General features: G+C 38.1%; 1 protein-coding gene across 5 annotated transcripts; it reads left to right on the plus strand.

Moving 5' to 3' along the window:
* Positions 1-27,941, plus strand: LOC145086426 (uncharacterized). Of its 5 annotated transcripts, none has more exons than XM_079024177.1 (5): positions 1-400; positions 524-608; positions 758-865; positions 1,476-1,545; positions 6,411-7,181. In XM_079024177.1, the coding sequence occupies exons 1-5, from the start codon at positions 183-185 to the stop codon at positions 7,043-7,045; spliced, it is 1,116 nt and encodes a 371-aa protein (XP_078880303.1). In that variant the 5' UTR covers positions 1-182; the 3' UTR covers positions 7,046-7,181. The 5 variants fall into 5 exon arrangements, 4 of the variants coding, with proteins under 4 accessions (XP_078880303.1, XP_078880305.1, XP_078880304.1 ...); XM_079024179.1 differs by lacking the exon at positions 6,411-7,181 and adding an exon at positions 27,839-27,941 and having other exon boundaries at positions 11-400; XM_079024178.1 differs by lacking the exon at positions 6,411-7,181 and adding an exon at positions 13,175-13,335 and having other exon boundaries at positions 11-400.

Here is a 27,941-nt window from a genome sequence, read left to right on the forward strand (position 1 = left end):
CCACCTTCCCCGTTTCAATTTTCCCTATTTCTAGACCTAATTCCATTTTAAACACACCTGATACGCTCATCCCTCTCTTCCTTACCCTTTATCTTCTCTATAACCTACGCTGACAACACATATTTTCGGTCCACACACCGTGACCTCGCTTCTCACACATCTGATTGTCGATCGATCTTTGTATGAGTCAATTTCGACCTCTAAACGAGACAAGAAAAAACCCAAGGAAGATGAAGAGGATGAGAAAGAAGTTTCCTAGCCACCGGAAGAAGAAGAGGAAGAAGAAGTACCTGTGGAAGATGCGAAACCAATTGGTGACATTGTTAGAGTTTCAGGAAAGGGTAAAACAAGGAGGAATCATTATAAATCATTCAAATCTAATGGCCTTTTTAAAGAACTTGTGAGTACCTTTTCATGTAATAATTCAGATTCCTTTGCATTTGTTCCTAGTTATGTGGTTTTGCATGCTTGATGTTCTCTTACATAGTCTTCCAAACTTCTGAATTGGGTCGTCCGTCACTAGAAATTTGAGAGGAACTTGCTCTATCGATAATTTCTCGTCCAGCAGATCGGAGTATGATCCATCGATTTGGTGTTACACACTCAAGGTTGTTGGAACGAATTCAATAATCCCTTTCAATCCTTCATCACAAATTTAACCCTAGATCTTCTGATTCTTTAACAATCAAAGTTCAACTGATAGGGAAATGTCATTTAACTCTTCTTTTTTCCTGACTTTAGTTAATTTTGGAATTAGGTGCAACCTCTGTCTTGCGGAAACTTCTGCTTCCTTAACTTCAACGTGGTCGACACCTCCAAGAATTTGTCGTATGGCTGTTTCCAAGGTTTTAAAACCATTGATTTGGTATGGGTACTCATGGCTTTAACCCTGTGATGACGATGCAAGATTCACCAAGTCTTAGATTTCATGGTTTATAATATCGCACATAATCTTAATATATCTAATATGATTTAGGTGTTATTATATGTTGATTTCTGCCACTAAAAATCATAGGTCAGTATTCATTATGAAATTTTAATTATTTAATTTGTGATTTGGTAAAAGGAAATTAAAAGAGCAAGCGCTAGTTTCGTTTGATTTCCTGGAGATGTTTGTACAGGGATTTGGAGTTGTTTATTATATGGAATTGGACTTTATTATTTACTGCTGGTGATTCTTTTTGAAAACTAGTTGAAACACGATCTAACAAAACAATATTGGTCCCATTTTTTTTTCTTTTCTTTTTTTTTTCTATAAAACCCAGTTCAATAGGGATTAACCACTGTAGGTCTAGGTCCATGGAGTTAAAACTTGATGCAGTAGTAGATTGATAGGTTGGATGTATGATTATGTAAATTGGAAACTATATGTATGTGTTATATGTAACTTGGATGATACATTGATGTTGATGTTGGTGTTGTTAAACTAAACCAAGTGGAAATTGATATTAATATTTAATATTTCCAAATTTTAGGTTCATATTACACCCTCTAATGGAACACCGGCCAGAGCTAGAGACATACCGCCTACTGCTGCTTTAACAGGTATTATAGTGTGGTTTCTATTGGTATTATAGTGTGGTTTCGATTGGTTTCTTGATAGTATATGTTATGGATGTAGTATACTAATAAATAATTTATACAAAAACATGCTTCCTTATAGATTCTTTTTATAAGATCATGTATGATTGGACTTATAAATGGTTTATTTCTATTTTCTATTCACAAGCATATTAGCATATATGAAGCCCTAGAGTTAAGAAATGCAGATTATGAGTATCTACGAAAAGGAGTGATCTCATTTGATATTTTATATCACAATTTGCATTAATGAAATTTTTTAGAAGGATAAATGGTTATTAGATGTAGAAATTTCAATACTTTTGGCTTATGTTTTTTTTTTTTGTTTTCTTTACCATATTTTTAGACTTGTTATAAGTACAAGTTCTTTTCGCTATTTTAATTAGGAATCTTATGTATGAATTTGTATTTCAATTATTAATAATATTGATTTATTTTTATTGTTTCATATTGTTGATTTATGGTTACTTTCATTTATATTGTTTTGATGTGTATGAAATAAAGCTAAAGTAACAATAAAAAAATTGAATTAATGTCACCGAATGTTAAACAATAATCACACTTCAAATTTTTCTTGTGTCTATAATATAAATGTGGCCATGTTTTTAAGTTTTTCAGTGTCTCTAAAATTATACAATAGTTATTCTACATTATTTTTGACATGTGGCTAAATGGTTAATAATAACCATGATCTAAACTAAATATGTGTCTACATGTCTTTTAAGATCATGTTTTGTCGAGTTTTTGTGACGACAACTTAACCAATAACAACATTGAAAAAAATAATGTGTCAAATAAATCACATTTCACTAAATTCAATACTCTGTGACTAATAATTCCTATATCATCACGTTTAGATAATATTTGTGTGTCAGAATATAAACCAAACGACATGTTAATATACATATAACGTGACAATATGGAAGACAATAGTCATGTTCATCTATTGTTTCTATACGATAGGCAATAGTCACAATGAAAGATTATTTTTGTGACTAATTATTAGTAAATCGCCAATTATGAAATTAATTACATATGGCCATTTAGCGAACATTGTGATGTTCACCATAATTACATGTTTACAAAAGATACTGAATAGTCTTAATAAACTTTAAACTATGTGACAATATATTAGTAAAACAACATACTAAAACAATATGCATGTCGTAAGTTGGTGATATACAGTCATTACAATTACTAAATAAATGTGGCCGTTGATGGTTTAATGTCACAATATTGGATAAAATGATTGATTTTAGTAATAAAATTCCCTACCCATTAGCCATACTTTTATAATACGGTCACATTTTTTCATATCATACGGGAACTATATTTTAAAGTGACCATAACACCCATACGATGCGTCACCTTCTGTCAAACTTTTAGTGAAAAAATAAAATGTCACTATACGCATATGGTCACACTTTTATAGTGTGTCCGTATCTAATTTTTTTACTAGTGTCAATACTAATTAAATAACATGATTCCATATTAATATATTAGAACTAATAATATATTAATATAAATCATAAACATATGATTCTCAAAATACTATCCATATAAATAGTTCTGGTGAAGTGCAACCCAAACGTACCGTGCCAAGTCGGGTCGAATACATACCAATAATACTTATGGGCTTAGACGTATAATCCAACAGATTCTTAGTATAGATAAGATACAATCTCTTCAATAATGGGATATACTTGTATAGCCTAGTATATATTCAACATTAGGATGAAACCCTAATGTATTTATCTACGGATTGGTGTCATTGATCATCTTTTGACCGTCCTTTTGACAAACCTGTTTTCTTGTTGAAAACAAACTCTTTCTTGGTGAAAGACAATTTGTAGAATATCTTTTGTTTTATAATTTGTGTTCTTTTTTTTTAGATTAGTTTTCTTTTGCTCTTTATGCTTGAAGTGTACCCGATCGATACAAACCTTCAACGACACACTTTGTTCCATATAGGTAGTGCCTAAAAATTTTCAAAGCAAACACTACAACTCCCAGCTCTATGTCATGGGTCATGTTGTTTGTCTCGTTTGGTTTAAGTTGTCGGGATACTTATGCAATGACCTTATTCCTTTGCATTAGAATGCATCATAACCCTTGGTGTGAGACATATTAGAACACTACAAAGTCTTCAGTTCCCTCTGGTGTAGAGAAAATTGGTGCACTGCACAATAGTTGCCTCAAATTTTGGAAGGCAGACTCGTGGATGTCTCCCTAATTGAAATTTTGTGTTTCTGGTTTAGAGCGGTGAGAGGCTTGGGTATTTTAGAGAAGTTCTCGACGAATCTCTGATAGTAACCTGCAAGCCCTTGGAATTGGCGTATTTTTTTAGCGCCATTGGTGCTTTCGAATCCTTATCTGCTTTGATCTTTTTGGGATCGACTTGAATACCTTTACTGCTAACCACATGGCCAAGGAAATGCACTTCGTTAATCTAGAACTCACATTTAGGGAACTTTCCATAAAGTTTCTCTTTTCTTAATAGTTCTAGGATTAAAAGCAAGTGTTGGTCGTGTCCTTCCTTGGTTCGTGAATATATTAATATTCATCGATGAAAACGATCACAAATTTATCTAAGTATGGTTTGCATACCCGATTCATAAGGTCCATGAATACGGCCGGTATGCTAGTCAGTCCAAAATGCCAAAACTAGAAGCTACTAGTGATCGTACCAAGTCCTGAATGTTGTATTTAGGATATTTGCTTCTTGAAATATGAGTTGATGGTGGTCGAATCTTAGATCGATCTTTGAGTAGTAGCGGGATCCTTGTAGCTGGTTGAACAGGTGATCGATCCTTGGGAGTGGATTTCGGTTTTTGATGGTGAGCTTGTTCAATTCTCAATAGTCAGTGCATATTTTGGACGAACCATCCTTCTTTTTAACAAACAATATCGGAGCTCCCTGAGAAGAAAAGCTTGGCCGGATAAAGCCTTTGTCAAGAAACTCTTGTAGTTGACTGGATAGTTCTTGCATTTCCAATGGAGCCAGACAATAAGGAGATCTTTCCAATAGTGTTGCACCCTAGATTTGGCCGATTCAAAATTCGACTTGTCTGACTGCAGGTACTCTAAGTAGATCTTATGGAAATACGTTCGGGTAATCGCATTCTTGTGGTATGTCTTTGATTTCCTTACCCTTGCCTTGCATATCCACCACATGGGCCATGAAAGCGAAGCATCTCTTCTGCAAACACTTTCTCGCTTTCATGAAAGTGATGAATCTTAGGTTCTTCCCTGATTTATCTTCATAAATCACAAGGTCTTTGTTGTTGGGTAATGGTAATTGAACGACCATTTCGTAACATAAGATTTCCACTCGGTGCAGTGATAACCAATCCATTCCGATGATCATATCAAAACTTCCAATGTTCCTTCTTGGATTAGAAGCTGATATCTGGGCCCCTCGATGATTTTGTTTTGACCTATGTACCGGGCCCGGTCAGAACTAAGTTAATGTGTTCAATTAAGTTCTTTGTCAAACAAATCGGAAATCGAGAAACAAACTGCTGGACAATAAGTAAGACATTGTTCCATGTATTTGTCTGGCTGATATCTAGAATAGAGGATTATATGATCACTTATCTTAAATGGCGTATCAACATCTTCTCAGTTCCGAGAGACCTTGAAAGAGCTACGATTGCTGGTCGGTTCCTGAAGTACTGGAGTTATAGTTATTAGACTTATCCAAGTGGGAGACTGTTGGATAAGGTGTCTAAGTCCATAACTATTTCTGGTTAGTACTTGACCCGACCCGGCATGGTCCATTTGGGTTGCATGGCACCATGCAATTGGATAGACTAAATGAGAGGAATAACACTTGAAGATTATTAATATATTATAAGTTCTAATATATTAATAATATTATTTGATTAGTTTGATCAAAGAATTAATTTGGAATTAATTAAGTGATCAAAAGTTAACTAATTAAATATATGGGTTGATTATGTAAATCATTCATATCTTGTATAGTGGGCTAAGAGGCTCCATGGATTATCAAGTTGGGTTCTACCCATAGGATGCTCCATGGGAGTTACAAACCCATGGGTCATGGAAATGAAGAGTCATGACACATTAGGGTTTACATTGTGTAACCCTAGATGTGACAACACTATATAAGAATCCCATTCTCCACAAAATCGGTTACATATAAGAAACAAAAGGGCTAGGCCGATTTCAAGAAGTGTGTGTTCTCTCAAAAGTCTTTCCAAGAGCATTTGGTGTTGTGTGAAGCATTTGAGGCATCACACTTGGGGTGCTAGGCTCACAAGGTTTCAAGGAACATAAGTAACAACAAGGTAAGTTATTCTATCTTTCATTCAAGTTAGAAATTGTTCCCCATGTATGCTAGATAGGAATATAACCTTGGAATTCAACTTTGCATGATAATTAGACAAACATAGATCCAAGGTTATTAGGGTTGCATGTACACTTAGGAAGTGTTAGAATGCTCAAAACCCATCAAGAACAATAGAACATAAAACCTAAAATACTATAGGGGTATTTGGTGTTATTATAAGAACTTCATACTTCAGAACTAAACGGGATCTTCATTACTAAGTTGATAGTTGCTAAGTGGATACACTAAGGCTATATGTAACTAGGATGTTATAGACTTAGAATCTGTGAATTTTTTTGCTTTACCCCCATTCTTCGTGAATTTGGAGTTAAGGTCACTGATTCGAAGGCCTATCCTATTTCGATTACATATAACTGGTATACACTTCACAAATAGTGATGTAACTAATTAAGATTTTCTAATAAATTATCTAGATAGTTCGTCTAATAATTATTTTTTTACCCCAATTCTCGCGTAGATAACAAGGCTGGACTCCATCCCCACGACAATCCGTACCTTCCGAACGTAGACATTGCTGGATTGTTTGGAGAAGAACCAGAGAAGCATCATCTGATCCCTTTGAATGATCACCATGGTGAAGACCTTTCGGATGATGCTAACTCCGAACCCGGGGTTGAGAACCTACCCCAGGCAGCTCCCGTTCCAAATCCAAACTCTCGTCCGGCTTTTCATGGCCCGATGCCTCCGTGGGTGGAATGCTTGGAAACATGGAGCCAAGGACAAGACCAGCCCATGCGATTTAACGGTGACCGAAGCTTTTATGAACTGAGCAATGAGGGCTCAGCAGACAGAATCTTGCCAGTCCTGGTCCGCAGAGTAGCTCGAAATGAGATTCAAGGCAGGACAGCCCTACATCAGATCACCGAAGTTGTCGCCGATGCTAGAATGCATACCTTTCGCACCATTCGCTTGGAAGATGCTCGTGAAAGATCTAAGAGAGACCATGAAACCCTGCTGCAAGCACTGGTTGAATCACGAGCCGAAGTCATAGAACTCCGAGTATGCCAAAGGGTGTATGAAAGACACCTACTTGATGTGGAACGCCAACTGGCAGAACTGAGAGTTCACCAGATGGATGACCGTCGCCAGTAGTAGATGCTTTACATTATTTTCCTTGTTAAAAGGAATTGTTTTCTGTCTATGCCCGATGTGGCATTTTCTATCAAACTATCTTGTATTGTAAGTACTTTAGTTAGGCATGTATTCTGTCAAAAACTATCTTCTCTGGATATGATGTAAGACCTGTTACAAGGTCATTTTCCCGAACTCTCACGTCACAAATATCAATGATATTGACAGTCGGCTAACTTATGTGTCATTCTTTATTCAAATACTCTCATCATATTTTCATTAGAGTCTATCTGAAACATGCTTTAGCCAAGACATTGGACTATAGTAATTTAACTCCGGAGACATTTCCAAGTCTCTTTTAGTGGTTGGATCATGTTATTCACCAACCAACGATACCTCGGCTTGAACGAAAAATGTCTTGAGACCATTCTACGAACTTACTTCCACTCAGTATTAGGACTGCATCATAGGGATGTAGGTCAAACCTTCGCGGACATACTTCCAATCCGTAGTAGGACTACATCATAGGGATGTAGGTCAAACTTTCGAGATCATACTCTTACTCTTTACTTGAACAGTCGAAGTGCATCTAGGGTCAACAAAAATCGTTCACAAAGTCCTTTTCTTTCGTATTGCAGAATCATGCCTCCATCCGGAAATAGTCACCCGAACAACGAAACCCCTACCCATTATATTGATGCAGCTACCTTTCTAGTCGCAGTCTTTGCTGCCGTGACAGCTCATCTGACCCACCTTAACGCTAACAATGCAAATGGTAGCGGAATGGGTATCAACGATTCCAATCCAAGTGACAACTAAGTACACCCAGGAGCAACGAACTACCACAACACTCCGAATCTTAAGCCCAAGAATAGAAAACGAAAGTTCAGGGATGGAGTCAAGGGAAAATCACCCTAAGGAACGAGGAAAAGACAACAACCGGTGGCAGCCTTCACAGCCACGACATCTTTACCTCCCACTGCTATTCCTTCTGGTATCCCAGTTAACCCAGTCAGACCTTATGCTGGAAAACTCCCAAGTTGCATCAAATGCAATTATCACCACCATGGACTTTGTTGGGAAATGCAGTGCTTAAACTGCACCAAAAAGGGACACACCATCCGTTACTGCAATACTCCGATCCAACACATTACTTCAACCACAAATGTCGGAACTTCTCAGATATGCCATCTATGTAGTGTAATGGGACACTTCAAGAGGGACTGCCCATCAGAGAAGAACAACGGGGGAACAGGAGGAGTTTGAACCCCGAACCTTGCTATAGCATAGGTTCACTTCCTTTGGCAGTATTTAAGTATGCTTTCAAACTATTTAAAACTAGTGCAACTCGAGTCTTATCTTTTGCGAGATCCCGCCAGTAGAGGGATCCTCGTGCTGCGTATACTTGTCTTTTGTAGTATACCCTGTTTGCAGCAGTAGTCCTGTAATTAGCCTACGATACTGAAACTCTGTGAAAAGTTGCACGGTTGTGTTTTGTCTATAACGCCTTATGTTCAAATCTAATGTCTTTTAGTTTCGTTATGATTTCGACATTATCATACAACTAGATTCAAATTGATCCGCACAATACCAGCCTCATACGTACATCTGTTTCTTCGAAATCGCCTTTCAAGCGAAGCCGTCATATCAGAACACCGAAGTACTCGTGCAGGGAGTACCTCATAGTTCTTTTCCTTTCCGAAGAAATCCCCGAAGTACCACTCGTACAATACATCAAGTTCAATCCAAAGATCCATACGGTTGATCTGTCGCTGAGGAATGTATACATAGGGGTGATATATAATCAACGTTCTACAGGTTTAGAATTGATGATTCCACTTTAACTTCTTTTCCTAGTTGGGATGTAAGCTTAAAGAAGAATCAGTTATTCGACTACCTTTTCAATCTTAATTTTATACGCCTCGTATACACGAGACTGCAATTGATGAACCATGTATGACGTCTAATATGAACGTCAGGACGGAGACTACCCAAGACTACGAGTAATCGCACCGTCATGTGAACAAACTTAGAAACCAATACGACTTCTGTAAACAGATCGCCCTACGGTCTAACGCCCATGGAGATACAGGAACAATCCGGACAACTTAGCTAACTACTCAGCAATAGGATTCGAAGACTAGGCTTCTCACCTTGGAGAGCTCCGGCCTTATCCTTCCAGGAGTAGACGGAATTGTATCATATGTGCCTAGACTATCGGGGACTCCGTCAAGATTTCCAGTAGAAATCGTTATCTCAGTCTCGCATAGATGATTTGGTTGAGCAAACGCAAGGAACGATTTACCTTTCAGGAATGGACCGAGATCCGAATACCAGTAGTTTCGAGTGTTAGGGAAGGATGTCCCGAAGACTACCTTCCAAACTCGATGCGGACACTTCGATTCTGTGGTAATACCCCTCGGATAGGACCAATACGCCTATAATATTCATGAGCTTAATGAATAGGGTACGCCATTCTTACTTGGATCAGTTCGTCATCCTCCTTGTGATGATTTACTTATCTACCCTCGTAGTAAGAAGGAACTCATGGGAGCATTACCCTCAGAGAAACCCTTCGCTAAGCTCTCTAAACACGAGTTTTGGAATTTAAGAGTTAAATTCCTAAGACACACTACTAGTGATGGGAAATTCTTGAGTACTCTGTAAATTTATCAAAACCGTTGGGAATTTGTCGGCACCAAAGACGCCGACAAAAATTCGCCAAATTCTAGGTCTTGCAGACCTACTATAGTAGTCCATTCAGAACTCCTCGCAAATTACCGAAACCTCTTATGAATTTGACTCAGAAGGGAGTGGCCCTTGACTGGGAAGACAAGCAAGAGGAAGAAAACCTTGGAATTTCAAGTGAGAGGCCAAATCCTTTTGGAAATCTCACTCTGGGAATTGCTTAATACGCTTCGTAACGCGTGGTAAGCTAAATCCAAGATAGTCAGGACCTCCGAGATTCTTACCGGAATCGGTCCTGTATCTCACAGACTAGACCTACTCCGCGAGCTTAGTAACGTACATTCTAGCCTTCACGTCTCGAACTTGTAAAAAGTATCGATCTGACGAGACTCTTGAAATCCCACTCGAAGAGATCAAGTCCCACAGGAGCCTCACCTACGTGGAAGAACTGTAGTGACCATGGACCGAGAGGTCATGCAAACGATTCATAGTCGCTTCCCTTTAAGTGAAGGTTTGCTGTGATGCCAACCAGGGACCCGAATTCACTTCAGAGCATGAGAATCGATCGATTAGGAAGTATCCCCACTTCTTGGCTTGATAATTCATGCCTACTTCCTTACCTAAATTCTAATTTCGGGACGAAATTCCATCTAATGGGGGGATGATGTGACAACCCGAAATTTTCATTCGGTCAAACCCTAAAAGTCAATCACTTCATATTATAAGTTAATTTCATTTCTAATTGTTTTTAACAATTTTAAAGTTAGTTTGACTATTATAATAATTATTCTTTAAACGATCGGGTGAAAGGATGTGTCGTCTCGAGTCTTGAAATTTCAAAACCGTGAATACCACGTAGCTTAGAAGTTTACGGCCAAACTTTTATGTTTGGGCCTTAATTTACCCCAAAAACTGTACACTCATGCTTAAGCATGGGTTTACTCCCCAAAACACTTCATTTCTCATTTGCAACCTCAAGAGTAAACTCCAGAACTCTATCAAGTATCATCCAAGTTTTTATTCAATATCTTCAATCTAGTAAGTGTTTCTAGCCCTTTCAAGTTAGAATATCACTTAATATAGTGGTTGTACATCTTTTCATCCATCCATTTATATGTTTTGACTAGATTACCAAAACACCAAGAACACCAAGAACACACACTAGTGTTCTTGGGCCCTTAGCACCTTTTCGAGCTTCTAACTTGTAAGTGATTCTATCCTAGAGTCTTACAAGCTTTGTTACACTTATATACATCTAGAAATAGTCCAAGAACACCAAGATCAAAGGTGTTTACGGTCCAAGAACACCTTGGACCGTAAACCCTATTTAGGGTGCCAAAGTGTGCTTTATCTTATCCTAAGCCTTGGGTATTAACTTAAAATCCTTCCTTGATGTGTTTAGCACATGAAAACCATCAAAATCCCCCATTTATATTTGTTTACGGTTGGGGGATCTCCCAAAACCGTAAACACCACTAAGAGGTGTAAAAATGGCCCTAGTCCCTTCACAAGCTTAGGAAACAAGTCTAGATTTATTCCTTGTTATGCTTGGGACTTGAAAAAATCAAAATACATGAGTCCATAAGAGTTTATGGTAGTAAACTAATGGATAAATGGTTCATGGACTTTAAACTCCATTTAGGAGTGTATTGATGCCACAAAACATTTCCTAAGGCCTAAACATGAAGTAGGAATGCTTGGAATGGCTTAGAAGACTTCAAACCAACAAATGGTAAAAAGTTTATGAGCTTACAGCCGTAAACTCAAGAGTTTATGACCGTAAACTCAAGGGGTGATGGTCTTTAGGGAGTAAACTCATATTAGGGGTTCCCTTGAACCCTAAAACCCAATAACCTTGCCCTACAACACTTAGATGCACTCCTTAGCACTTATAACACTTATACAAAGTGTTTATCATGCCCTAGGATGTCTTACCTTTCTTTATTAGTAGTTTAGAGACTAATTGGGTACACATATGTGATATTATATGTTATCTAGGATCATAGAGTGTGTACAAGTCTTCACTTGACACCTAGCATCCTATTTCTGTCCGTTCATCCCAACCACTTGCTACAGGTGACTTCATACCCCCTTATTGAATGGTTTAAATGTTTTTAAATGATTTTATGGGGGGCGAGGGGATACAAGTTGAATACTTATGGTTATTATATCAATCACATGTGATTAATAACTAACAAAACCAGTGATTTTCTTACTGTTCAAACTGTTTATCAAACTGTTTTGCTTCAAACCGTTTTACAAATTCTTATACTTATCAAATACGTTTACTTAAGCTCTGTTATACTTATTATCAAATGCATGCCTATGTATGTATAGTTATATAAGCAATGTTTAAAAGGCTTAGGAAGGCCAGCTCGCTTTATTTCCTTTTCCCCATTGGGATGTGGTCTGGTAAGGTATCGGGTATCCGTTCGAAGGCCGTTTAAATATTAGTTATATATATCATGTGTACATATATAGTGATAAAGGTTCGTCGAGTCAGTTCAATACCCTTGGGTAGCAAGGGTATACTTCCATGTTCATACGTACAAGTTACATCACTAATAAGTTACCATAGGGGTAGCACAGGAGGATACTAATACTATTACTAGCACAAGGAAACATACAATGAGTCAGTTCATTCATGAGTTAGTACATTACTATACATGCTAGATAGAGAGAGAGAACATACATTACAGCTAGTACACGCAGAACATTACAGTACATACAGGCTAGACAGAGAAAGAGTACACTTTTAGTTAGCACATACATTACATGTACATTCATGCAGTTATGTGAACCATTAGACGGGTCATGGCACTTCCTGCCATGACCGTTTTTGTATCCCGAATCTCCTTAATTGGGGAGCGTATGAGTTTGCATATAGATCTATACTGGATTCACTATCCTACACCTTGCCGCTCGCTACAGTGGGACGTGCAAGTCTACGGGTGCCAAATGTCATTTCTTACGGCGTCTTCCATCGTCGTTTTACTAGAGTCAGTAGCAGGATACAGGTCAATCACATGTTACTTTAAATTACAATAGATTTAAAGTAGTTAGTACGGTCGTGGTTATTTGATACTGCACCATAGTACTATTTCATTTTCCCATTACATTCACTTCGTGAACATTCACACGATGCACGGTAATGTAGAAGCTATATTTTGGTTAATGATAATCGGGTTTGGGAAAATACACACTCTTACAAGAGACACACACAGATAAAAGATGCCTTGGTAGAAGGCTACTCTTAGTAGGGAGCATAGGGCTTTCTAGAATGTTCAAAACGTTTTCATACTTACACTTCATTCATGTACAAATACTTACTGTTCATATACATACAAATACTTACATTTCATATACATACAAATACTTACATACAAATTAAGACATTAAAATACTTATGATCTCACCACCTTTAAAGCTGATACTCGTTTTCAAAATAACTTGTATCCTCAGGTCAACGATAGACAGGTACAGATGCAAGGCTTAGAGAAGACGGAGCTCGTTCAAGACTCATATTTCATTTTGATTTATACTTTAGTGTCTATTAGACATATCAGAACACTTGTATTAAAATTTATATTATTAATGCAATGGATGACGTTGTTGCTTGTTTACTACTATTCGTTGTTGTGATACTATACATGACGTCCTCCGCCCCATAACATTTCCGCCGTTCATGGATAGAAGCGGAGCCGTTGGCATGTTTTTCATGGAGACAAATGATAAAGGTCATGTGGAAGAATATCGTGACAAGGTTTGGAATACCAAAGATACTCATCAGCGACAACGAATTGCAGTTCGCTGAAAATCTATTCCGAGATTGGTGCACCGACAAGGGGATCAAGCAGCGGTTCACGTCAGTAGCATACCCCTAGGCGAATGGCAAAACAGAAGTGTCCAACAGGACGCTAGTAAATCAAATCAAGAAGCGGCTAGGAAAAGAAAAGGGCAACTGGGTCGAGGAGCTACCAAACATGCTCTAGTCTTAAAAGACGACACCGACAGTAGCACGAAAGAAACTCCCTTCAGCCTAACCTACGACACGGAGGCAAGGCTGCCGGTAGAGTTGAAGATAGGATCGTTACGGACAACCCATTGTGAAGAAATAAACAACAATAAAGATTAGAGAGCAAACTTAGATCTCATTAAAGAAAAACATGAACGATCAAACATTCGTCAGGCAGCCTACAAACATGTTGTTGAAAGGTACTATAATCAAAGGGTCAACAAGAAAGCCTTCAAGGTAGGGGATTATGTTTTGAGATGAAACGAGGAAAGTCGAGCTCGGCCGCAAGGAATGTTGGGCCATGCTTGGGAATGACCATACAAGGTCCTTGAATTCAACTGCAGCGGCGCGTACATGTTAGAGAGGATGGAAGGCATGCAAGTTCCAAGAACCTGGAATACCAGGAACCTAAGGAAATTCCACTTCTGACACATTGTCCGGTCCGGCCAATCCAAGGACACCCGACGCCGAAGACTCAACGAACTTAGGTTCTATTTTTCCTTTCCACAAAGTAGTCAATGTATCGCAGGGCTAAGCATCCATATTCCTTAAAAATATTCAGTGTATTTGAATGTTTCTTCTATTATAATACTCAACGTATTAAACTTGAATACTTAGTGTATTCACAAGGCTCGGAACAAGCCGCAACACTTAAATACTTAGTGTATTTACAAGGCTCAGAATAGCCATGGAATTCACCTACTTAGTGAATTCAGAAGGCTCAGAACAAGCTGCAACACTTAAATACTTAGTGTATTTACAAGGCTCAGAATAGCCATAGAACCTAAATACTTAGTGTATTTAGAAGGATTAGAACAAACCATCACATTTAAATACTTAGTGTACTTACAAAAGCTCGAAATAGCTAAAAAACTCGGTGTGTTTATACGGCACAGAGCTGTGATCAAATCAAAATACTTAGAATATTTTCAAAATCAAACATATGCAAGAACATGCACCCAACAAAGGGAAATTAGGATCAAAAGCGAGAAAATGCACCCAAAAGAAAATAGTAAAACATAACAAGCGTCATTCAGATCGCAAAGAGTTATTACAGACAAGGCCTGAAAGGCCACCACTACCAAAAAACTGCCAAGACACATATCGAGTTACAAAAGCTTCAAGATTTTTTTCACACCCTCTAAGTGGTAGCACACGATACAAAGTACCCTAAGAACTAACTGGGCCAACACCACCAACATCGCTCCTCACCACAACACGATCATCATTACTTGCACCGCCAACATCGTTGCCCGCCACAATACCAACATCATCACCAATACCACCACCACCAATGCTCCTGCAACCACGACCAAATCCATCTATAAGCACACCCTCAGGAATCTCATCATCTTCCTTCAGAACACATAGATGCCGCATTCCCTCCATGTCCAAATTCCGCAAACCTAGAAGAGATGAATGATCCATAGTAGCAAATGCAAGAAGGGCATCATTAAGGCTCGTAGTATGGCTTCATCGGGAATGGCTAACATTAGGGTCATAGGAACCGGATTACACCTCAACTTTAAATCCACTATGCACAGAGTCTGTGACATCCCCAATTTCACGGCCAGAAAAGACCGATTTGTTTATGCTTTATTTTAAAATCAGAGTAATTGTTTAAAGAAAACGGTTGCGGAATTTGTTCCCAAAAATAGATATGATAAAAACTTATCAAAACATTTCTCAAAGAGAATGTATTTTCATTAAATAATAAAACCTTGGGATGTCATGATCCAGTACAGACACATAAGCATAAACAGAACATACATTCATTTACTCTAATGATTTACATCTCCTTTAATCTCTCAGTACAAAGCAGCTTCGTATCGATACATGTGATACAATTAAACTGAGTGGGTCAGGCTTTGGAGCCTGGTGAGCATATAGGGTTTTCAACCCACAATAATATAATTATTATATTTAATCATCAAACAATCAACCCAATTACCATCCCCATTATCTTATTTATTTATTGGGATTTTACCCTAAGAATTCAACTACCCGTCGTTCATTCATTCCTAAGGATTGACCTAAGGAATTGGCACAAAATCTATTGCTACAAAAGGCGCATCTACCAACATCATCCATTAAGCGAATCTACCAGTATTATCCTATAAGCGCATCTGCTAGTATTATCCTATAAGCGCATCTGCTAGTATTATGACATACTCTAATTGGTGCATCTGCCAATATTGTTCTTAAGCGCATCTGCTAGTATTATGACATACTCTAATTGGTGCATCTACCAATATTATTCTTAAGCGCATATGCTAGTATTATGATGTTCTCTATTAGGCGCAACTACCGATATTATGATGTTCTCTATTAGGCGCAGCTACCAATATTTACCTATATCATCTTTCATACCTCATCATTTATCTACCCATATTCTACCCAATATATGTGTAGATATAAAATACATATACAGTTTAACTCATTTAAAAACTATATAAAACGTCCATTCCACACTCTTCTCAAATAAGCAAACAATGTATAAACACATAACACATATTTCTTAGCAAATACTTCATATCTATGCGTTAGAAGAAAGTAACCACACACTCACACATATAAATAACTTTATATTACACACATAGCACATATTCCATAGCAAATACTTAATATTTATATGTTAGAAGAAGTGACCACACACTCACTCATATAAACAACAATATATATATATATATATATATACACATAGCACATATTTTATAAAATACTTCATATCTATGTGTAAGACGAAGGTGACTATACACTCACACCAAACATATACTTAATACATTCAAACAATACTTGTATTATAATCGTGTTTATGAAAGGGACTATACACTCACTTGATCAGAAGATGATCCGACAGCACTACGGCTCTTCAAGTAGATATTCTTCGGTGAAACCGGGATCACTTCACACACCGGGTTTCTCGCGGGTAGAGCTTCGGCTCGGAAACTCTTTTATTCTCGGGATCTTCGGTGCTTCGGGACTTGCTTCGGGTGGCCCTTCAAATCTATTTATAGGGAAAATTTGGCCCTTGCCACGTCGTGGGATCCTTTTTCCACGTCGTGGGCTTGGTCTTCATTGCATACGTCATTGCAAGTTGCATCTGGGGGACTCCCGGAGGTGTCAGGAGACCTGCCACGTCGTGGTCTTTGACAATTTTGGGGTTTCGTGCCCCGAACTTCAGAAATTCATAACTTTCGCATACGAACTCCGTTTTCGACGTTCTTTATATCAACGCGAAGGTGAGATTATGCTCTACAACTCTCGTTTAGACTCCATTGGCTAATTTTGACTTTATTTTTAATATATTATAATTATATTACTTATATATTATTTTTAGTAGGCCAGGACAGGAAAACTCCGTTATAAACTCATTACTCCTTCATCTGAACTCCGTTTTCGTCTGTCTTTTTATCGTTGGACTACTATCGATGATATCTTCAATTCTCATTTAGATTGTTTTGGATAAATGTCGATCTAATGTAAATTCACTATTTACGTCACGTTGTGTCGTGCTGGTTCTCTCGCGAAACTTCGACCGGTCATAACTTCTTCGTTATAAATCGGATTTTGGCGTTCTTTATATGCACAGAAACCTTGTGACATATACTACAACTTGGTTAAGATTAATCCTTCTAAATAATCTTCCATCAAAAAGTCGTTTTTGATGCTTATCGTCTCTAATTGGACTAGCCCGGATCTACGGGCGTTACAGAATCCTCCCTGGAAACAAACGACGCATGCCTAATCCGACTCACAGTACCAGTAAACTCCAAGCTCTCATTCTGAATCATGAGCCTTTCATTGTCCTAGGTCAGGTAATCCACCTTCGCCTCTAGGGTGGATCGAACCTCTTCTGCAGCAACCTTCACTGAAGCAAGAAGAGTGCACTTCTGCTCAAATCCTTGAACATCATTTTCAAGCTCAATAATCTGACGCCTCAGGTTGGATTCCTAGGAAGCACAACCTGAATGGGTAGCCTCCATCCCGCTGAGCAGTTGAACTCGGTGGGCACCAGCAACAAGGTAGAACATGGCTTGGGCAGTAGCGTAAGAAATATTATAGGATTAGGCAGGGCTACTCATAGCCTCCATCTCAGCAACTATGACAACCTGAAATTTTTTATTGTTTCAAAAGCTCAGTCAGTCAACTCAACATAGTGTCAGACTCATTCTTACTATCATTCAACACAATTTAGAGTTTGTTTGAGCGTTCTGAGCCTAGTACACTTAAGGGATAAGTGTTGGGGTTTATCTGTTGAACCTATAGTACAATGATCAAGCCTAAATCACCAGGACCATGAGTTCACGGCCACCACACTGGATTTTACATTCGTAAACTCCATGTGGGCCGTAAACTCACCCTATATATTCAACTATTTTCCATTTATTTCATTTCTTTCCTTCTTTGGCCGATTTTCCCTCATTCTCTCTCAACTATCATCCCGATCTTCACCTTAGATATTCAAAAATAGTAAGTATTCTTCCTTGACTTGTTGATACACCTCTTGATCTAGCATTCTCTCATGATTTCATCCATGAAAATCATGTTTTCATAGATCTTCAAGTTTCACCAAGAACACACACCAATGTTCATGGCCATAATCGGCCATTTCAAGCTCCTATATCGTAAGTACTCTTGTTCAAGGTTGTGATACACTAGAATGAACTTGTTTAGACTTAAGAAACATCAAGGATTCCAATTGGGAAGAGAGTTTACGTCCAAGGATATCCAAAGGCCGTAAACTCCATATAAGGGTGCAATGTTGCCCTAATTTCCTTCCTTATGCTTAGAACATGGACTAGAACCCTCCAACATTGAACTACAGACCTTAAACTTTGAGTTGGTACATAATACCATGAGTTTACAGCCGTAAACTCATGGAGAAATGGTCCTTAGGCCGTAAATTCCAATTAAGGTCAAGTCTTGGACCTTAAACTCATATAGACTTTTGTTTCACCTTGGAACACTTAAACCCTTGAGACTCCCTACCTTTAAGCTGCTAAATATGACCATTTAGAGAGTTTATGGCCAAGAGTAAACTCCCCTGAGCCATAAACTCCTCAACAATCTCCATTGAGTGGGTCTTTCACTTCCTTGGGTAAAGCAAAATTTCCTCAAGCTTCCTTAACCTTTCAAACCCATACTTATGCATCTATGACCATGAGTTTACGGCCGTGAGCTCCTTGGGGCCGTAAACCCATGGTATTAAACTCCATGGAGAGTGGTCCTTGGGCCATAAACTCAATAGCAATTCCTTACAACCCTTAGATGCAACCCTAAGTTCTTATAACACTTGAATCCAAGTGTTTTCCTGGTTCTAGGGTGTTTATACTTGTCTAATTAGTGTTATAATAACTAATTATATATATATATATATATATATATATCTTTATATGTTATTAGGATCATTGTGTGTCTTCGAGTCTTCACTTGACACCTAGCACCTTGTCCAACACTTCCATCCAATCCACTCACTATAGGTGACTTCTTACTCCTTAACCAACCTTTTAAATGTTTTTAAATGATTTTATGGGGGGGGGAATACAAGTTGAATCATTATAGTTATTATATCAATCACATGTGATTAATAACTATCAAACTGTGGATTTACTACACTTTTAGTTATTTTACCAAGCAAACACGTTTTTACATGTTAAACTCTTTACCAAACTTGTTTTCTATACTAAATCTTTCCTTTCAAATTTTGTTACAGTTGTGTGTCAAACAAAGAATTCCTAATACTTTAAACTGTTTATAACAAATAAACAGCTTTTAAATCGTTCCTCAAATGTTTTACAAAATTTCTTTTCAAACTTTTATATTGTCACATGCATGCCTATATATGTATAGTTATGTGGGTAATGTTTAAAGGACTTAGGACTGCTAACTCGCTTTAATTCCTTTTCCTTTTTTGGATGTGACCTTTTGGGTATCGGTTATTTTTCTAAATGTTGTCTAAATATCAGTTACATATTATTTATACATACGTAGACATAAAAGTTCTAGTAGTCAGTTCAATACCTTTGGGTAGAAAGGGCATACTTTCATTCAGTCATATACATACATTACTAGTAACTATAATAGGTATAGTTTAGGAGATACTTATTACTATTCTAGTACAAGGAATCACACAAGAGTCAGTTCATTCATGAGTTTATACAAATATATTACATACTATATGAAGAGATACTATTACATACTATATGAATAGATACTATTACATACTATACAAGGAGAATTACTACATACTCTATTGTATACTATACGAGGAGAGTTACTACATACTATACGGGACTGACCATCCTACACCCGGCTGTTAGCTATATTGGGAAATTGCACATCGACGGATGTCCTCGGTTGTACTGTTCGGCGAGTTTCCATGTCGTGTTTATCCTAAGACGAAAGGATACGATTTCAATGATTATATAATTTTCCCTATCACTTTTATCTTGTGACACATTCACATAAACGATGAGGTAGACTATATTTTTATAATAATAGTTGTACATGGGAAAAACCTTCATTCATACAGAAAAGCAAACCATCAAAACAGACGGGTCTTGGTAGAAGACTACATTTTATACTAGTAGGAAATATGGGATTTTCTACGGCTTGCATACTTATACAAACTTTTTCATCAAACATTTACAAGTCTTTTCATTACAATTTTACTAATCAATGACACTAAAATACCTATGAATTCACCAGATTAAATGGTGATCTACGCTTTCAAAATATCTTGTATTCTCATGTCACCAGTAGACAGGTACAACGACTAGGTTTTGAGAAGACGGAGCGGTCAAGACTCGTCTTTTATTTTGATTTCTTATTCTGTGAAAGAACACACTTGTATTAAAATTATACTATTAATGCAATGGATGATGTTGTTTCTTGTTTACTACTTTACACAATTGTGATACTTTACATGACGTCCTCCGCCCCAGAACGTTTCCACCGTTCTTGGTTTTGGGGTGTGACAGATTGGTATCAGAGCATTGTTTATAGTGAATTGAGTATATCAACCCATAAAAGATATACAGACTATAAATACAATGGGATTAAAATACTCTGACCAAGATTTTATACTTTTAAATAAAAAAATATTTAACTAAGTATACATGCCTACATTAATACTAAAGTCAGTGTCACAATGACAAAAACAAAAGTATTACGATTGTTGAATATCACAATTAAGCTCGGGGATGTATGGTCAGTCCAGGGAGTGGCATAGCCTAATAAACTATGCTGGTCCGAGGAGTGATTAGCATATGCCTAAGAATGGTTGTGATATGGCAACAAGTCTAAAAACTTACCAACACTACCACAATGAAGACATTAGGAGTATTTTGTGTTACTATAATTACTTAGTTGATAATTAAAGATCTTCATTAGTAGGTCAATAGTTGCTAAGTTGATACACTAAGGTTATATGTAACTGGGATGACATAGACTTAGAATCTGTGAATTTTGCTTTACCCCATGTTCCTAGTGAATTTGGAGTGAAGGTCACTTATTCAAAGGGCTATCCTATTTTGATTACATATAAATGGTATGCACTTTACAAAGGCAACGCTGGATGGTTTGGAGAAGAGCCAGAGGATGATTATCCAATCCCTTTGAATGATCACCATGCTGAAGGCTTTTCGGATGGTGCTAACTCTGAGCCCAAGGTTGAGAACCTACCCCCAGTAGCTCCCAACCCACATCCTAACCCTCGTCCGACTTTTCAAGGCCCGACGCCCCCTTGGGTAGAATGCTTGGAGACATGGAGCGAAGAGAAAGATCAGCCCATGCCATTTAACGGAGACCTAAGCTTCTATATCCTGAGCGAGGAAGCTCAACAGACCGGGTTCTACCAATCTTGGTCCACAGGGTTGCCCAAAATGAAATCCAGGGCATGACAACTCTCCATCGCATCATAGAGGTTGATGTCAATGCAAGAATGCATACCATCCGTACCACCCATCTTGAAGATGCTCGTGAGAGGTCTGGGAGAGACCACGAGGCCCTGCTACAACCACTATCTGAAACACGATCCGAAGTCATAGAGCTCCGAGTACGCCAGAGGGTGTACGAAAGACACATGCTTGATATTGAGCTCCAGCTGGCTGAATTGAGGGTTCACCAGAGGGATGACCATCACCAGTAGGAGATGCTTTAACCTTCCTTCCTTGTTATAAGGAATCGTTTTTCCTGTCTATGCCCTATGTAGCACTTTTCTATGTAACTACCCTAGTACCGTAAGTACTTTAGTTAGGCCTTTATGTTGTCAAAAATTTTCTACTCCGGATATGATGTAAGACCTTCTACAAGGTCATTTTTCCTAAACTTATTACATCATAAATATCAATGATATTGACAGTCGGCTAATTTCTGTGTCACTCTTTGTTCAAATACTTTCATCATACTATCGTTGGAGTCTATCTGCAACTCACTCTAGTCGAGTTATTGGACTATGGTAATTTAGCTCCGGGATCATTTCCAATTGTCTTTCAAAGGTTGGATCATGTTATCCACCAACCAATGGTACCCCGGTTTGGACGAAAAACGTATTGTGACCATTCTATGAACTTACTTCTACTATTTACTAGGACTGCATCATATGGATGTAGGTCAAACCCTCGAGAACATACTTCTACTCTTTGCATGAATGTTCGGAATACATCTAGGTTCAACCATAATCACTCACAAACTCCTTTTCTTTCGTATAGCAGAATCATGTCGTCATTTAGAAATAGTCAACCGAGCAACGAAACCCCTATCCATCATATCGACGCCGCTACATTCCAAGCCTCGGTAACAGCTGTCCTTGCAAACCTCAGCTCTGGCAACGCAAACAAGACCGGAAAAGGAGTTGACAATTTTAGATGTTGTATCCATCCGGGAAGCCAACAAATGATAACGGTCATAGACTTGCAAAGCCGTAAAACCAAGAATAGGAAACGAAGGCGTCAATCCCAAAAGGAGTGCAAGCGATCCCAAAGACTTCCCATGCAACAAAAACAAGTGGAAACCCCTGCCAATTTAGCACCGATCAAATCATATCAGGGAGTGCTCCCGAAATGTGACAAGTGTAGCTTTCATCATAATGGAGTTTTCCGTGAATTGCAATGCAGAAATTACAACTGAATGGGGCACATTACTCGTGTCCGTAGAGCGCCTGCTCGAACCACCTTCCAGACCACTAACATCAGGGTCAGCCCGGGATGTTATGGTTTCAGTGAAATCGGACACTTTAAAAGGAGTTGTCCAAAAGGGAAGAACAACGAAAACACTCGTGTCCACATAACTCTGACCCTACACATCACTTCAACCACCGATGCTGGAGCAAGCTAAATATGTCACCAATGCAGTGAGATAGCACACCTCGAGAAGGATTGTTCAACAACAAAGAACTCTGGCGCAGAGGGGCAGATACTAAGGATCACTGCTGCAGGAGAGACTACTCCAAAATACTATGGCGTTTGGTTTTAATAGACTTATAAACTGTTAAAAACTAGTGCAACTAGAGTCTTATCTTTTGCGAGATTCCGCCAGTCAAGGGGTCCTCGTGCTACGTATACTTGCTTTTGTAGTATACCTTGTTCGCAGCAATAGTCTTGTAGTTAATCTAAAGTACTGAAACTCTGTTACAAGTTGCACTGTTGTGTTGTTTGTAACATCGTTTATGATCAAAGTCTAATGCCTCTTATTCCGAGTAGTTCGATATTATCATACAACTTGAGTCAATTCGATCCTCACAATACTAGTCTCGTGCGTACATATCTTTCCTTGTAATCGCCTTTCTAGCGAAGCCGTCATTCTAGAACTCCGACGTACTCACGCATAGAGTACCTTATTATTCGTGTCCTTCCCGAAGAAACCTCAGCAAACCTTCCCGAAATACCACTCGTACAGTACGTCAAGTTCAATCCGAAGACCCATACGATTGATCTATCGTTGAGGAACGTATACACAAGGGTGCTATATAATCAAGGTTCTACAGGTTTAGAATTGATCATTCCGCATTAATTTCTTTTCCTTGTTTGGATGTGAGCTTAAAGAAGAATCATTTATTCGACTGCCTTTTCAATCTTAATTATATACGACTCGAATACACGAAGCTGCGATTGAGGAACCAAATATGACTTCTAATATGAACTTCAGGACAGAGACTGCTCAAGACTACGAGTGATCGTGCTGACATGCGAATAAACTTAGAATCCAATCAAAGGCTACCCCTGTAACCAAATCGCCCTATAGTGTAGCACCTACAGAGATGCAAGAATTGTCCGGTCAACTTAACGAACTGCTCAGCAATGGCTTTATAAGACCGATCTTCTCACCCTGGGGAAACCCTAGTCTAGTTCTTCAAGAAGAAAGACGGATTGGTTAGTATGTGCATCGACTATGGAGACCTCGACAAGATCTCCATTAGGAATCATTACCCTCTGCCTTGCATAAATGAATTGGTTCACCAACCGCAAGGAACGAATTACCTTTCGGAGATGGATCTGAGATCCAAGTATCACCAGTTACGAGTGATAGAGAAGGATGTTCCAAGGACGGCCTTCCAAACTCGATACGGACACTACGAGTCCGTAATGATACCTCTCGGATAAGACCAATGCGGCCGCAATATTCATGGACTTAATGAATAGGGTATGCCGTCCTTATTGGATCAGTTCGTCATTGTCCTTGTAAATGACCTACTTATCTACTCTTGCAGTAAGAAAGAGCATAGAAAGCATCTACAACAGACCTTGGAAAACATTTCAATCTGAGAAGCTATATGTGAAGTCCTCTAAATGCGAGTTTTGGATTCGAAGAACCAAATTCCTAAGGAACACTGTTAGTGAAGTGGGAATTCATGTGGACCCTTCCAAAAATCAAGGCGATGGAGAGCTGGTCAGCACCAAACACGCCTATGAAAATTCTCAAATTTCTAGGTCTCGTTGAATACTGTTGTAGGTTCATTCAGAATTTCTCTTGAATTAAGAAGCCTCTTACGACTTCGACCCAGAAGGAAGTGGCCCTTGACTGGGAAGAAAAACAAGAGAAAGAAACCTTGGGAATTCCAAGTGTGAGACCACATTCTTTTGAAATCTCACTCTGGAAAGGCTTGATACGCTTCGAAAATCATGGAAAGCTATCCCACGAACTCAGTAACGTTCATTCTACTTCCCACTCCTTAAAACTTGAAAAAGTACCTTCCGTCATGACTCTTGTAATCCCACTCGACAAGATTGAGTTCAACGAGAGCCTCACCTTCGTGGAAGAACCGTAGTGACCATGGACCAAAAGGGCAAGCGGGCGAAGCAAAGCCGCATCCCATTAGCGAAGGTTCACTGGAATGCCAAGCGAGGACCTAAATTCACTTAGGAGCGCCAGGATCAATCAAATAGGAAGTATCCTCATCTCTTTACTTGATTATCCATACCCACTCCTGTGCCTAAACTCTAATTTCGGGAATAAATTCCCTCTAACAAGGGGATGATATGACAACCCGAAATTTTCTATTGTTTTGAAAGCTCAGTCAGTCAACTCAACTTAGTGTTAGACTCATTCCTGCTATCATTTAGCATAATTTCGAGTCTGTTTGAGCGTTCTGAGCCTAGTACACTCAAGGGATAAGTGTTGGGGTTTATTTGTTGAACCTATAGTATAATGATCAAGCCTAAATCAGCAGGACCATGAGTTCATGGCTACCACACTGGAATTTATGGCTGTAAACTCCATGTGGGCCATTAACTCACCCTATATATTCAAGTGTTGGCCATTTCTTTCATTTCTTTCCTTTTTTGGCCGATTTTCCCTCATTCTCTCTCAACTATCATCCCAATCTTCACCTTAGATCTTCAAAACTAGTAAGTATTCTTCCATGACTTGTTGATACACCTCTTAATCTATCATTCTCTCATGATTTCATCCATGAAAATCATGTTTTCATAGATCTTCAAGTTTCACCAAGAACACACACTAGTGTTCTTGGCCATAATCGGCCATTTCAAGCTCCTATATCGTAAGTACTCTTGTCCTAGCTTGTTATATACTAAAATAAACGTGTTTAGACTTAAGAAACATCAAGGAATCCAAGTTGGAAGAGATTTTACGGCTAAGGATCTCCCAAGGCTGTAAACTCCATATAAGGGTGCAATGTTGCCCTAATTTCCTTCCTTATGCTTAGAACTTGGACTAGAACCCTCTACCATTGAACTAGGGACCTTTTACTTTGAGTTGGTACATAATACCATGAGTTTACGGCCGTAAACTCATGGAGAAATGGTCCTTAGGCCGTAAACTCCAATTAAGGTCAAGTCTTGGACCTTAAACTCATATAGACTCTTGTTTAACCTTGGAACACTTAAATCCTTGAGACTCCCTACCTTTAGGACCCTAAATATGACCATTTAGAGATTTTATGGCCATGAGTAAACTCCCCTGGGCCGTAAACTCCTCAACACTCTCCATTAAGTGGGTCTTTCACTTCCTTGGGTAAAGCAAAATTTCCTCAAGCTTCCTTAGCCTTTCAAACCCACACTTATGCATCTATGACCATGAGTGTACGGCCGTGAACTCCTTGGGGCCATAAACCCATGGTAGTAAACTCCTTGGAGAGTGGTCCTTGGGCATAAACTCAATAGCAATGCCTTACAACCCTTAGATGCAACCCTAAGTTCTTATAACACTTGAATCCATGTGTTTTCCTAGTTCTAGGGTGTTTATACTTATCTAATTAGTGTTATAATCACTAATTATATACATATATGTCTTTATTTGTTATTAGGATTGTTGTGTGTGTTCAAGTCTTCACTTGAAACCTAGCACCTTGTCCGACACTTCCATCCAATTCACTCACTACAAGTGAGTTCATACCACTTAACCAACCTTTTAAATGTTTTTAAATGCTTTTAAGGGGGGGGGGGAATAAAAGTTGAATCATTATAGTTATTATATCAATCACATGTGATTAATAACTATCAAACTGTGGATTTACTACACTTTTAGTTGTTTTACCAAGCAAACACGTTTTTACATGTTAAACTCTTTACCAAACTTGTTTTATATACTAAATATTTCCTTTCAAATTCTGTTAAAATTGTGTTTCAAACAAAGAACTCCTTATACTTTAAACTATTTATATCAAACAAACCTCTTTTAAATCGTTCCTGAAATGTTTTACAAATTAAACTTCTTTTCAAACTTTTATATTGTCAAATGCATGCCTATATATGTATAGTTATGTCAGTTATGTTTAAAGGACTTAGGACTGCTAACTTGCTTTAATTCGATTTCCTTGTTTGGAAGTGGCCTTAGGGTATTGGTTATTTGTCCGAATGTCGTCTAAATATTAGTTACATATTATTTATACATACATAGACATAAAAGTTCTAGTAGTCAGTTCAGTACCTTTGGGTAGCAAGGGCATACTTTCATTCAGTCATATACATACATTACTAGTAACTATAACAGGTATAGTTTAGGAGATACTACTTACTATTTCTAGTACAAGTAATCACACAAGAGTCAGTTCATTCATGAGTCTATACAAATATATTACATACTATATGAAGAGATACTATTACATACTATATGAAGAGATACTATTACAGACTATACAAGGAGAATTACTACATACTATATTGAATACTATACGAGGAGAGTTACTACATAATGTATTGGAGTGACCATCCTACACTCGGTTGTTAGCTACTGTGGGATACGATGTGCTCGGTTGTACTGTTCAACGAGTTTCCACGCCGTGTTTATCCTAAAACAAAAGGATATGATTTCAATGATTATATAATTTTCCCTATCACTTTTATCTTGTGACACATTCACATAAACGATGAGGTAGACTATATTTCAATAATAATAGTTGTACATGGGAAAAACCTTCATTCATACAGAGAAGCAAACCATCAAAATAGTCGCGTCTTGGTAGAAGACTACATTTTATACTAGTACGAAATATGGGATTTTCTAGGGCTTTCATACTTATACAAAATTTTTCATCAAACATTTACAAGTCTTTTCTTTACAGTTTTATTAATCAATGACACTAAAATACTTATGAATTCATCAGCTTAAATGCTGATCTACGCTTTCAAAATATCTTGTATTCTCAGGTCACCAGTAGACAAGTACAACGACCAGGCTTTGAGAAGATGGAGCGGTCAAGAATCATCTTTTATTTTGATTTCTTATTTTCATGTCTTATTCTATGAAAGA

Source organism: Lactuca serriola, chromosome 2 (assembly GCF_051521515.1).
Source record: "Lactuca serriola cultivar US96UC23 chromosome 2, Lser_US96UC23_V15, whole genome shotgun sequence".
NCBI lineage: Eukaryota > Viridiplantae > Streptophyta > Magnoliopsida > Asterales > Asteraceae > Lactuca > Lactuca serriola.